Genomic DNA, 13,961 nt, shown 5'->3' with positions numbered 1-13,961 from the left:
AAACAACAACAACAACTCCTAAGTAGAGTTCACAGGCTTAAATGTCATTTGACTAAATCAAAATTTCAGAAGGACTCACCCACCGCCCCCGGGAATGTTCTGACTATACACTTGGCACCAGTTCCCAAGTGGTAGTATAGACTCCATACCTTTATCCAGAATTGAAAAATAATATGCCTAGTACATCTGCTTTGATGTAGGCGTTCAGCATTGTAGTTGCAACAACCACCTCAATTTTCTAAGCTCTATTACAGTCAATCAGATCAGGACAACTTGACTACCATTGGCATCCCGCTGCCATCTTTCTCTGTGGGGCGGTGAGTGAGATCCACTGCTTGTTCATCTCCGGAGGCAGAGGGAGGCCTGTTGCTTCTGGAAAGTACCAGGCTGCAGGGCTAGGGCAGCCTGACCCCTAGGGCCAGCAGTTGGATTTGCATTCTTTTCTACACCACACGTGCCAATTTTTTTTTTAGCAGAAAAGTAACAATTAACTTTCTGTTCTTGCAATTAAGCAGAAAGAAGTCGTTTAGCAAGAAGGCTGCTGCAGAGGAGATAATGTGAATAAGAACTGATTCTTCAATGACCGGTTCCAAGGACAGGCCCGGGAACAAGGCAGATAGTTTATACACACCCTTTGTCGAACTTGGTACATATTGCGCGTCAGGATGTCCCTCATGGATTCCACATCTTCAGGGGAAAGCCTTTTGATTCTGTGTATCCTCTGGGCCCTGCAAACATCATTGGAGGGAAGCCAAGCATTATTCTTGCATCTTGGCAAGAGTGCCACAGAAGTATCAACATACGTGTGGGTATTCTAAGTTCCAGAACCCCTATTTTTACATCATTTTTTTCTATTGTTTTAGTCAATTCATGTGAAATGTCGGAAATGTACGTGTGTCATGACTTACATTTTGAAGATAAGGTTTCCTCCCTATAGCTTTTATGTGGGAATTATTCTAATCCCTTTATTTAAAAGGGGTTTAAGGTGGTTACAAATCTGTTATTTTTTCCTCCATATTCATTACAAAGAGATATGTTGGTTAAATACAACGGTCAATTGTTAGAATATAAATTTTTAAAAAGATACTATAAAATTAAAATCGAATGTTTTACTGTTAGAGTCCACGGCAATAAGATTACTCAGTCAAGGCTGTACTTCTCTCATTTCAAACAGGTGACAAACAGCTCACGGACATCATCTGCACACCACGTTTTGGATAGCTCTGATCTAAGGGAGTGTTAAAATTTGGAATTGGCCCTTCAGAGATTTTATATTTGGTTAAAGAACAGTTGTAAGAAACTAGAATCATATTTAGGCCGTTTATATTCTGAAAGCCAGGCGAGCTCTGAGACACTGGGCACTCTGTGAGACTCTAGAAGCAGTTGACCGCTCCCGGCCTCCGCATGAACAGCTCCCCAGGGCTTCCTTCACCATGAGCCCTCCCCCTGCTGCACCCCCGAAAGGATTTAAAAATCAAGTCATGTCCAGGTTATCAGTCAATGCACAATTGTCTTCTGAGGATGTCAAAGGCATGACATCGCTATGTGCGGAATTCTCATGTGACAAATATATTTGATTTCAATCATTTCAATCCGCTGGCAGGAATTTCTAAAAAATGTTTCAGTGAATAAATAATGTATGTTCACTATAGAAAGTAAGAACAAAAAAGAGAAAACTGAGGAAAATTAAATCTGTCTTTTAATACTATCCCTTCCATTAATATCTTGGTATAAAACCTTACAGACTATTGATTTCTTTTTCGTTCCTTACCGCAGCTCTTCTCAGTGCATAAGGGCGCTGAGATGCCACTATCACCATGCAGAGGTCTTAGGATAATTGATCATGAAGATAAGTAATTATTGGTTTCAATACAAGCCACTTTTAAAGTATTTTTTCCCAAACGTTAGTAGCAATAGAGCCATAAATAGCAAGGACATTTTGCAAGTAAGTATTTTGGTACACTTTGTAAGTACATTTTGTAAGAACATTTTAAAAGTACAATTGGTAAAATGTCTTTAAGGACTTGGATACCAGATATCACAGTATGCCAGAATTTATTTAGCAATACTATTTGTAGACTGACTAATGCCCTTTCTACAAAATCCTTGAAATCAGAGTTTCTGTATCTCAGAGCTGCAAATGTCAACACTATTGATATTCGGTTACCACCCTTGGTGATCTAAACAGTCTTATCAGGGCATTTCAACCTAACTGTTTAAAAGTCCTTGAAATAAAATCTATTCTGATTGAGGTACACCTACACATTCCCACAATCTGAGCACATTCTTTTGTTATAATGGAAGCAATCTCTTGCCAAGCAGAAACAACAGCTAATCAAAAAGTTACATTCCTATGTTCATAATGAGATTCACAACCAACTAGGAAAAAGTCATAAGATGGTCAAATTAAATTTGAGATAGCAGGAGATCTAACTTGGCACTCTCCCCGGTTTGTAATTGCCCACTTTGGGAAAGACCAGACTTAATTAAGGTCCATTCAGGCTGTTGGCTGGATGTGTAATACAGGTATCCCAAAACCACTATCTTTCATTGACCCACACTGGGAAGATACAGATATGAAATTATACAGAGGAATTATTAATTTAGGCAAGGGGATACCTGGAGTTTTCTACATGCCACTCATTAGCAAAATCATCCCTGAAATGATCTTATTATCAGGAAAGGTACAATCCTTAGAAAAACAGAATGTTAATAATCTCTAGATCAAATAAGTTAAATTATAAGTTGAAAGACTTGTCACTGGAACATTTATTCATTATCCATAAAGGAAATTTCCATCACCTTAAATGAAAGCCCCGTGGTAATTTCATAGCTATTGAATCAAACTGGGAAAATCTGAACCTAAGTGTATTTCAATAAAAGCTTCATAATTCTCTTAACTTTTAAGTTTATTTATTTATTTTGAGAAAGAGTGTATGTGCGCATGCAGGAGAGGGGCAGAGAGAGAGAGAGAGGGAGAGCAAGAATCCCAGGCAGGCTCTACGCTCAGCTTGGAGCCTGACACGGGGCTAAATCCCATGACCATGAGATCACGACGTGGGCCAAAATCAGAGTCGGACGCTCAACCAACTGAGCCACCCAGGCACCCTTCTCTTAACTTTTCTAAATCAGATGCTATAATAATGTAAAAAGAGGCTTCAGTTCTAAACACAGCAACATAGATATGAACTCGTAGATGTTCTTATTCATGCCATAATATGAATTCGTAAAAGATCAAATATTATCCCCTGATTCATTTGTAAGAACCCATTCTCTTGTGATAGCTTTACACGTGAAATCCATGAGAAACATATGCTAAGGTGACTGGAGAATGTACCCACTGATCAACTAATGGCACCTAACTGCTCTTCTCTAGTGTGGGTTCCTTGTGTCTTTGTAGAAAGGTCACGAAGGTGACCAACATTTAGAATGAGTGAAGAGTGGCACAGAAGAGGGCCCAGCTCTGCACAACACCATGTTCCATTATGGAGGTGAAAATGGCATCATTATCGTCACCCCAGAATCTTTGGTATAAGAACGCAGAAATGCAAACCTATACCTGTCAGCGTGTGATCGATTCAAAAATCCTTAAACTACAATAAATTAATCTGTGCTTTTTTGCAGACGACATGTTAGAATTATTTGGGAGTTTTTAAGTATGATGTTTTGAAGTTGTACAGTTGTAGTTTGCTATGCCTATAAATGTATTTACTTTAATATCTCTTTAATATTGACCACATATTTTTGAAAGCTTTGACACTTTCAAGAGGTTGAGCCTTTATCGTCTGATATTTCTAAAAGCTTACCACTCCTCGGTAAAACGAGGTGCCTTGTATTGAAGCCAATAATCCCAGTACATACTCTACCTATCCCATGGGGTTGTTTTGAGGGTCAAATAACATAATGCACGTAAAAGTAAGGGCATTTCGTAGAGTTAACACCATCTGCACCATGCTATTGACAGCTTCTGGTGGCGGTGTTCTCCTGAAGACTTTGCAAAGCTAAACCTCTTGCAGAACAATTGCTTCAACTTCTAAAGACACAAATGTATCTGCATTTTGTTGTTATCGTCTCATACAGAATAATAAAAAGTGAGCTGGGTACACACTTCTTTTTCCTATTATTGTACGAAGGTTTGTTTTGAAGAAATTGGCTGCTTTGATCTCAGGAGAGGAATTCCTTCTGCTTGATGTCGTCCAGATTTCTGATGAGATCAAATAAATGCGATTTAAATACAGTTTAACTTGCATTAAATATCAGTTAAAAGAATCTCCTCTCCTACCCCAGTTTACTAACTGGTTTGGGCTACAGGAGGAAAAAAAAAGTCTCTAACTTATAAGTCTCTCTTACTAATCTTGAATCAGTGTCTAAAAAATAAGTGACTCGACAGACAGGATCCCTCCCAATAAAACTGGCTTGAAAACTGTCTTGAGGTTAGAAACAGGGGCAATTGCTTGCAACTGGTGCAGTGTAATACAGAGATTCAAAATATGGTTTAACACATGATAGATTGCATTTGAGATAAGTGCCCCTGCATTCTTAGACCGAGAGCTCACATAACTAGTAAGCAAACCAACTGAGGAAGTCCCTAATGGTCTAAAGCACCTGAACTTATCCAGGCCTCCTGCAATGCATTAACTCCCATTAGAGCAAGCCAAATGCCTGGACACCAGAGGGTCACCTCTTATACTCTCGTAGCTTCCTAGCTTTTATGATTATGTGTTTGTAAGGCCTTTAAAAGAAAAAAAGTTTATTTATTTATTTTGAGAGAGACAGCAAGCACACTCGGGGGAGGGGCAGAGAGCAAGACGGACAGAGGACCCTAAGCAAGGCTGCCAAGAGATGTCATGACCTGTCAAATCATGACCTGGGCCCAAATCAAGAATCGGATGCTTAACCAACTGAGCTACCCAGGTGGCCCAGACCTTTTTTTATTAATGCCATGACCCTGCTAGGGTATGAGCTCCGTGACGTGTTTGTTTTACAGTCCCTGGCCCATAATAAGTGCCCAAGGAACAGGTTTGGGCCTAAGGTGATGCCAAAAATGTTCAGTCAAGTTAAGTAGGATTGAAATGCAATCATTTAGAAAACAAAGGTCAATGCAAAGAGGAAAAAAGTCACGATGAATTAAATGTCAGCACTTTAAATAAAGACAGAATCAATGTTCCTGATTTTTTCCTCTGCCTTAGGCTCTAATATGGCTCCGCATGGCATTGCCGATAAATATTGTTAGCCCACTGCCGTTTTAATATCAGAAGTTTCCTTAAAGCAAGCCACGCAGTGGGCAGCACCGAAACCAACCAACCAACCACAAAAAGAGTCTCACTGAGAAATAAGGCAGAAAGCTTTCTGTTCATACCAAGATGCCTTCCAGGACTCTACTTTAGATTTTTTCCAGGCCATGGAAGAAAGGTGAGGGTGTTTCTGATTCATTAGCAAGTAAGGGATGTGAGATAACACTCAGGCATGAGTGAAAATTTTATTGCTACCTGTTCTTCACCTGCTTTTCAAACATGAAGATACAGTTGAAGCTCACGATCAAGTGACTTTACCTACAGAAGATGACAGAATGCAGGTGTTCCTTATCTTAAATATGTTGTGAGTAGTTTGCTCAATTCATAAACTGCTTCTTGGAAGAAACCTGGAGATCCTTGACGGGGTGGGGGAGGGTGGTAAATTTAAGTAGCCCACCAACCACCACACCTCCGGTTTCCACCGCTCATCCCCGAATCCCAGCTAGCGTCACAAGGTGCTGACCAGGTCTCTCCTCATACGAGGATGGAAGAGAAATGACTTATGAGAGAAATGCATATAATTTTTACTATAGGATTAGCAGAATCAAAAGAACAGCAGCTAAAGGGTAGCAATTAATCAAAAAGAGAAAGAAAGAGTCTTGTAAACCATGCCATAATTCTGTAAGTTCACTTGCCCCTCCTTCCCAAAGAAAGGTGTCATACAACTGTCGCACACAACTTTTGCTAGAAAGTACTTTTCAAAAACTGGGTGACGTAGGTTGAGCGTGGGCCAGACTACAAGCTGCCAAGACTCAGGTCATCCTTTTTTCACAATTCCTTTCTTTCAATTTCTGCCTCTCTGATCCTAGTATTATCTCTCAGCTGAACAATGAATGTGTGCCCTTGGAATTCTGACATGTAAAGTCCAGATCAAAGGGCATAGAGAACTTACTGGCACGGTACGGAAAAGGCTGTGGTACTGAGGATCCCAGTTTCTACCATCTCAATAGCTTGCTTCATTTCCAGCTTCTTGTACAAAGAGACAATGCTTGATTTGGGCTGGTTCTTTCGGATTAGGATTTTCCGTAAATATCTGTGATCAAACTTCTTAAACCTAAAAACAAAGACCAACAGTTTGACAATCTTTGATCTCTGTATGTGTTATGGAAGTATATATTTTTCTTAAAACAGACTAACTGTATTCTGAACACGAGGACAGGGCTGAGAATTCAGTCTTTGGACATATTAAAAAAATCATAGAATATATATATATATATGTACATATATATATATATTTTTTTTTTTAAGTAAAGGAAGAATAGCCTACTGGCCTGAATACATTGAAAATCAACTAAACAAAAGGAGGGGACAAGCTGCAATCAGGGTAGAAAAGTATGCATAAGTGGGGAGCGGGGGAGGCCCAGCCCAGCCCAGCTCCAATTGTAAAAGAAGAAATGAGGGGTTGAGGCTTTTGAACAAATGTTTCATTCTAATAGCCTCCTAACAGTGGCAGCTGCTCTTACAGTAATACTGGCCTATTCAACCAGAACCCAATAAATTTAAATGGCCTGGTAGTTACAGTAGTTTTGCCCATTATGCTGCAGATCATTTTGAATCCTGACAATTAAGGAGGGGCTGGGGGGAGACCCCACATCTATCCTGACAGTCTGAATGATGGAGAATCTTGAATAGGCTAGGCGCTGATGGCCGCCGACTATTGTAGCAAACCTCTGGCTGGCCCATTAGACTGAGCTGCACGTATGCATATGGTGCCTTCAGAGTTGGCCATTTGTTTGGGGTAGACATTGTCAACACTTCCAATCATTTTACATTCAAAGAGTAATTTGTCTGCCTGCTTTATTTTCTGGAGGGGAACATAACTCCCTGAGCTGCTGGCTTATTATCTGGTGATTGGTTTCCTGGCCTGTGAGGCGGATGGATGCTTTATCACTCAAGTCTCCTCCGGGGTTAGCAGGCTGTGATACCTTATGATCTGTGTTTAGCTCGTGCCTGCTCTTGCTCCAAATGGGTCAAACCCTCAGCCTTCTTGTTTTCTCTCTTTCGTCACAAGAGGCTGTTGTTCCTATTTATTGCTCAATCTACCGACATTGCTCCCCACCCATCAGGACTTCTCTGACACTCTTCACACAGAGCTCACCTTGACGTTTACTGTTCAATGCTGGTTGGTGCTGTTGCCCTTGCCTTACTTGCCCCATGGCTTCTCCTGATGTGCCACGGGGTCATTTCCTCTGTGCCTTCCACTTCCTGATTCACACATGCTTCCCTTCCAGCCTCCCTAAAGACTTCTTCCAAATCTCTTCCTCTTCCTTACCTGCTCCAGAGGAATGGAAACTTCTCAGAGTCCTGTCCTCAGCTTCCCCTCTTCACACCCATGTCGTTACCTCACCTAGCTATTATTTAATTAAACATTCTTCTATAGTCTATACATTTAACCATGGCATTGTTAGTCCCCTAGACTCGCTATCTGGAAATCTGAAAGTCATTCTTATTGCCTCTTTCCTAGCCCTCCTGGTTATATCCATAGCCAGTCACCATTTCCACCTCAGAAATATTTCAGTGCTCTTTCTGCTAATTCCTCATCCTTATGATTCTGAAAGCTCTATGGTTCATTGAAATCAGAAGAGGTCCTAAAGCCAGACCTGAATTCAATCAAGGTTCCACTGTAGAATAGGTTAGTTGATCTCTTGGAGTTGGTTTCTTTATCTTCAAGGAGAAAAATAGTGCTAACGCAGGAGATTCAGGATGTCAGGTAAGATACCATATATGAAACAGATAGCACAGTACCTGAGGCTTATTTTATGCTTGCAAGATGAAACTCTTACATCCATGTGAACATCCCTTACAGGTCTCCCTCCCCACAGTATCTGTTTCAAACCCAGCTTCCATAACTCTGTTGTTGTTTGCCTCCCCAAAGCCAAGTATGGTCATGTTATTCTCATATTTAAAAGCCTTTTGATCTGACTATTAAAGGTCAAATAGAATTTTATAGGATTAATGGCTCTCTAGGACTCCTTAGCATTGTGCCACAGAAGCGTATCTCTGCCTTTCCAAGCTCTTGTCTTACCATGTTCCTTTCTCGGACTGTGTCCAAACCATGCTATGCTCTTTGTTGCCTTTACATTTGGAAATACTCTGCTGTTACTGCTATTGCTTGGCATTTTTTCCATTCTTCTTTGCCTGTAGAACACCTCATTTATTTTCAAAATGCACTCTTGTTTCTGTATTATAGCAGTTCCGTGCATTTACCTCCGTTATAGTGTTTCTTATACAGATCATCAGTATCTGTTGGAGCTCTTTCTCTCTTTGTTCCCCCAGGATCCTGTCTACCAAATTGTGAGGCTCTTGAGTGCATTGGGTGCATCTTACTGCTCTCAATATCTGCCTTGGGGTCTAGAAAATTTGGTACCGATTTGGCTAAATAGAATAATATTAAATGATTTTTCACTGGAAGAACTATAGGATTTAAACTTAAAAAATCCATGACCTAGGTTCTAGATTGGTGAACATTCCCATGACTTAAGTTCTATTTTAACACTAGGAGGACTGCTAAAACTATAGTTTTTATCTCATAAAGAAAGCCCACTCAGAATGCAAACTGGTGCAGCCACTGTGGAAAACAGCATGGAGGTTCCTTTAAAAGTTAAAAATAGAACTATGCTCTGATCGCAGAATTGCACTAACTTACCCCCAAAACACAAAAACACTAATTCAAAGGGATACATGCACCCCGGTTTATAGCAGCATTATTTGCAATAGTCAAACTATAGAAGCAGCCCCACTGTCTATCGAATGATGAATGGATAAAGAAGATGTGGCATATATACGTGTATACATAATGGAATATTCATCCGCCATAAAAAAGAAAGAAATCTTTCCATTTGAAACAACATCGATGGAGCTAGAGAGTATAATGCTAAGCGAAATAAAAAAGAGAAAAACAAATATCCTATGATTTCCCTCATATGTGGAATTTAAGAAACAAAACAAATGAGCAAAGGAAAAAAAAGAGAAAGAGAGACAAACCAAGAGACTCTTAACTATAGAGAACTAACAGATGGTTACCAGAGGGGTGGGGGGGGGGATGGGCGAAATTGGTGATGGTCATTAAAGAGTACACTTGTGATGAGCACAGGGTATTACTGTATGGAAGTGTGGAAATCACTATATTGTGCACCTGAAACTAATAATAACACTGTATGCTAACTGGAATTAAAATTAAAAAGTAGATTAACCACACACACACACACACACACACACACACACACACACTAAATAAATAAATAAATAAATAAATAATAAAATAAAATGTAAAAAGCCCACCCATAAGCTCCCAGTTTCTCATGTAGGTGCCACTACTCCTTGACAGCCAGAACTTTCAAGGTCTAGTTTCTCTTGGAATCACCAACATTAATATGTTGGCAATCCCTAGAAAGAAGACATCTACCATTCGGTTAATTCAACTACTGCTAACTCCTACGTTTGCTAAATAGCTATGTTTAACTTACAAACTCTTATTTTCCTTATCCTGAGTGAAATTCTCCTCGGGGCCACAGAAGAAATATGCTGTAGACTAAATCCAGGGAGAGAATGTGTTCTGAAATGTGAGATGGTGGCAGAGGAGAGGGACATTTAACATTCTTACGGAATCATATGTGGAAAGGACCCTTGAAGGTCTTCCTCCACCACCTCCCTCCCCAGGGGAGGACTCTCCTTCCCAGGACCCTGACGATTCACCAAACTCCCTTTATAGCCTTATGAAGTCATGGTTGAGCTTCTCTTCTCACTGGGGAACTTCTTGTTTTAAACTTAGATTCGACTTGTCTCCTTTCAATCTGAAAGTTGTTCTCTAGTCTAGTTCTGACACAGCCTCGGCTAAGTCAGCAGCCCCTTCCCCCTGAGCGCTCTCCTTTTTACAGGCTGGGCATTCCCAGTGCTCCCACCTGCCCCTTCTGTGCCATGGCTCCCAGGCCCTTCATATTCTTGGTCCCATTCCTCTGGATTCTTTCTAGTCAACTGCTCAGTTTTCACTGTAACGTTTTGAGGTTCCCCAGGCCACAAATAATCCTTCCTAAGTCAGCGAAACTGTCAGCCTCCTTACTTGTCTCTCACTTGGTAGTGGCTCCAGTGCCCACACACATCTTCAATTCCAGCTTTCAGGTGATCCATCAGCTGCCAAGCCAAATACAGGAAAATGATTGCTAGTGAAACGTTAACCCTAAAAGACACACAAGGAAAGCTAACACACTTCAGAAAACAAAGGAGGCTTTAATTTCCTGGAGTGTAGCCTCTTTTCTATCACCCCATTCATGTAACTGAAACTTATAGTGCCTTCCATCGTAATTCAACTGAGTTTCAGGATTCACAGATCCCGTCGATAAGCTCCTTAATAATGTGCCTAACTTTCAATGAAAACAGGATACCTGCCATTTGCTTTGAATAATATTTTTCTAGAATGATTTAGAAAATGTCTCATTACTGAAATCACATGAATGTCATAACTAATTGTTCCTTTTAATTTCACCACAAACATTGTCAGTATCCAATTTATAGTTTCTGAAGATATAATTCTACAGATATCTTATAATAATAAAAAAAATAATAATAATATATAACAACAAAATTTATCTATCTGCCTCATTTTTACCTGATTATTTTGCCTCAGTATTTATATTTCACCATGCAAGCCAATTGTACTAAATTTGCTTTACCCAAATTGCTTATAGGAATTTCATAAAAAAAAGATAATCTCTTCAAAACTTATGAATCAGTCTTTATAATTTAAATTTGCAATCAATGAAATTTATGCTGACTTCTAAAATTTGTTTTGCAAAGTGCATCAAAATACTGAATTAATTCTGAAATACTTAATTGATGTACTCTCAACCAATAATTGTAACTTTATTTGAGAAAAAATAAGAAAAGAGGGAATATCTATGTTCTATTGTCTTAGGTATACTATTTAATTTCTAAAAATAACGAACAGAAGGGATAAAGACAGAAACAAAAATCTTCAATCAAGTTAAATCATTTCTTATTTTAAAACACTCACTCCCTATCCCTTCTGTCGAGTATTTTCAAATGGTCTTGAAAATTTTGGGTTTAGATTTGGATGACTTTGGCCATAAAATTCAGGGCTGATTTTGAAAGGCTTCATCAGTTTCTCCAGCATTAGAACCATGAACTTTCAGGGATAAAAGAAACCTAAAGATTATCTGGGTCAATAATCCCCTAAAAGCCTGAATCTCCTGTTCAGCAGCTATGCCAAGCGTTCCCAGTCATTGTTTGTACACATCCATTTCACCTTTGGGTACGCCATAGCTATTTCTAGGATGCTCTTCATTAACTGAGCTGAAGTCTCTTTCCTTCTGTCTTCCATGTATTCCCTCTCATTTTTATTCCCTGGAGCCATACAAAATGGCAGCCCTCCAACATTGTGTTGAACTTAAACCAACAGGTAGAAGCTGTGCCCAACTTCATTTTCATCTTTGTCAGGGTTGAATGTTTTCACTGAAAACTGCCACTAGGCTGTTCCTGCAGAAGTAGTAGAAGCCTTTACCCTTTCGTAATTAAAAATTCCGAAAGAGCAGAGGATCCCATATTCCATTGGAACAATTATTTCAGAAGTACATAGGACAATTCATAATATTAGTCACCATGATAGTTTTTTGAGGTGTCACTTTGGCAAGGCTTGTCCCCAAGTATTATTAACAGTAATCTAGATGTTGGTGTAACAATATTTAGTAGATATGATTAAAGTCCATAATCAGTTATCTAAAAGTGAGGAAAACTATCCTAGATGATCTTGGTGGGTCTAATTTGCTCAGTTATAAGGCCTGAAGAGTAGAGCTGAAGCTTCTCCGATAAAGAACATTCACAACTGCATAGCAGTTGTGGCTCATGCCTGAAGGTTCTGGTCTACCCTCCTTGAAGGCTTGTCCTACAGATTCTGGACTTGCCTAGTGAGCCAATTCCTTACAACAAAGCTCTTAACATCTATATCTATATCTATATCTATATCTATATCTATATCTATATCTATATCTATATCTATATCTATGTATATGTGTATGTATATTGATATCTATATCTATATAATCTATCTACATCTACATCTGTATGTATGTGTATATGTATATGTATATGTATATGTATATGTATATGTATATGTATATGTATATGTATATCTATATCTATATCTATATCTATATCTATCTCCTACTTGTTCTGCTTCCCTGTTGAAACCAGACAGAAACACTGCTAACTTGGATGAAAAGGGACAGAGAAAAGACAAAATGAAAGGGGATGGTTGGACCCCAACATTCTGCAGGCAAGAAACAAGCTGATCAAAGGAATGAGCTGAAAACATAGGCTATAGGCTATAGGGTGGAAGCTGAGAACCCAAAGAGTGGAACCCAGATTGGACTTCTAATCTGGTGGAACAGAGGTTATTCCTAGCCCTTGAAACCAAGTGGACTTAGAAATTTGGATATGAATCCTTTTTCCCTTTAATTTCCCCCTTTTTTTGAAAAGGAATATCTATAACCATTACTCTGTGAGTGCTCAACCAGTGTATTTTAGGAGCAGACAACTTATTTCTCGAGTTCCACAGGTTTGGCATTAAAGAGGAGCTGTGCTTCTGGATGGATTATACCCAGAGGATCACTCCTCTTCCCTCATTTAGATGACTGGGATGCTGAGATTTGGGGCTTTTGAACTGATAAAATTTAGATGAGATTGTGGCCTTTGAGTTGACACTATAATGGGTTGAGACTTTGGGGATGTCAGGATAGAGTTCATGTATTTTGCATGTGGAATAGATGTGAATCTTTGAGGGGCAGCAGATGTGATAGGCAGAATAATGGTTCCCAAAGATGTCCATGTTCTATTCCCCAGAACCTGTGAATATGTTAGTTTATATGCAAAGAAAAATTAAGATAGTAGGTGGATTAAGGGTTGCTAACCTTAAGACAGAAAGAATATCCTAAATTATCCACATGGGCCTAATATAATCATAAAGGTCTTTAATGTGGGCATGGAAGGCAGAAAAGTCAGTATCAGAGTGATGCAGCATGAGAAAAGACCTGACCGGCCATTGCTAGCTTTGAAGATGGAAGGAGTCCATGAACCAAGGAATTCTAGAAGCCTCTAGAAGCTGGAAGATGCAAGAAAACAGATTCTTGCCTAGGACCTCCAGAAAGACATGCAGCCCTGCAACATCTTGATTTTAGCCTACTGAGACCATTTTGAATTTGTGATCTCCAGAACTATAAGATAATAACTTTGTGGGTTTTTTTTTAAGCCACTAAATTTATGGTAATTTCCTACAGCAGCAATCAGAAACTAGCACAAGCAAGGAAAGAGGCTATGTTCAGCGACATGGACGCAACACTGCACCAAAGCTCTAGATTACTCCTACCAGTGGCAAAGGAAAACATCCTATTAAGTTGCTAATTATGATAGAAAACTTACGCGAATATGAAGCTCTTCGTTGATGGATTCTTTTTTATTGGTCTTTTTAACATCCAGGTACCTGACCAGTGGGCCAATTGTAATTCCCTAGATCACAAATGGCAAAATAAACAATATTATTGTAGTGAAGATTCTCATTAAAGAGAGCAAATCTATTAGCAAAACTATTAGAGCTTCTAATGTTCATATCTTTGTTTTGTACTACCTGCTACTAGATAAATGCTCTACTGTTTACTT

At 39.3% G+C, this 13,961-nt stretch overlaps 1 protein-coding gene across 1 annotated transcript in view; it reads right to left on the bottom strand.

Annotated features, from left to right (window-relative positions):
- Positions 1 to 13,961, bottom strand: part of SLC9A4 (solute carrier family 9 member A4) — a 71,315-nt gene that overhangs the window by 17,787 nt on the left and 39,567 nt on the right. The window contains exons 6-9 of the mRNA XM_025932385.2: positions 13,725 to 13,811; positions 10,354 to 10,424; positions 6,187 to 6,348; positions 632 to 728 (exon numbers count right to left, since the gene is read on the bottom strand). Of these exons, the coding sequence (XP_025788170.2) occupies positions 632 to 728; positions 6,187 to 6,348; positions 10,354 to 10,424; positions 13,725 to 13,811 (417 nt within the window). The remainder of the gene's footprint in view (positions 1 to 631; positions 729 to 6,186; positions 6,349 to 10,353; positions 10,425 to 13,724; positions 13,812 to 13,961) is intronic.

This window comes from Puma concolor, chromosome A3 (assembly GCF_028749965.1).
Source record: "Puma concolor isolate L17-30 chromosome A3, mPumCon1.1.hap2, whole genome shotgun sequence".
In the NCBI taxonomy this organism is placed as follows: domain Eukaryota; kingdom Metazoa; phylum Chordata; class Mammalia; order Carnivora; family Felidae; genus Puma; species Puma concolor.
Note: the sequence above shows the minus strand (reverse complement) of the source record. Positions and strands in the feature narration are given on the sequence as shown.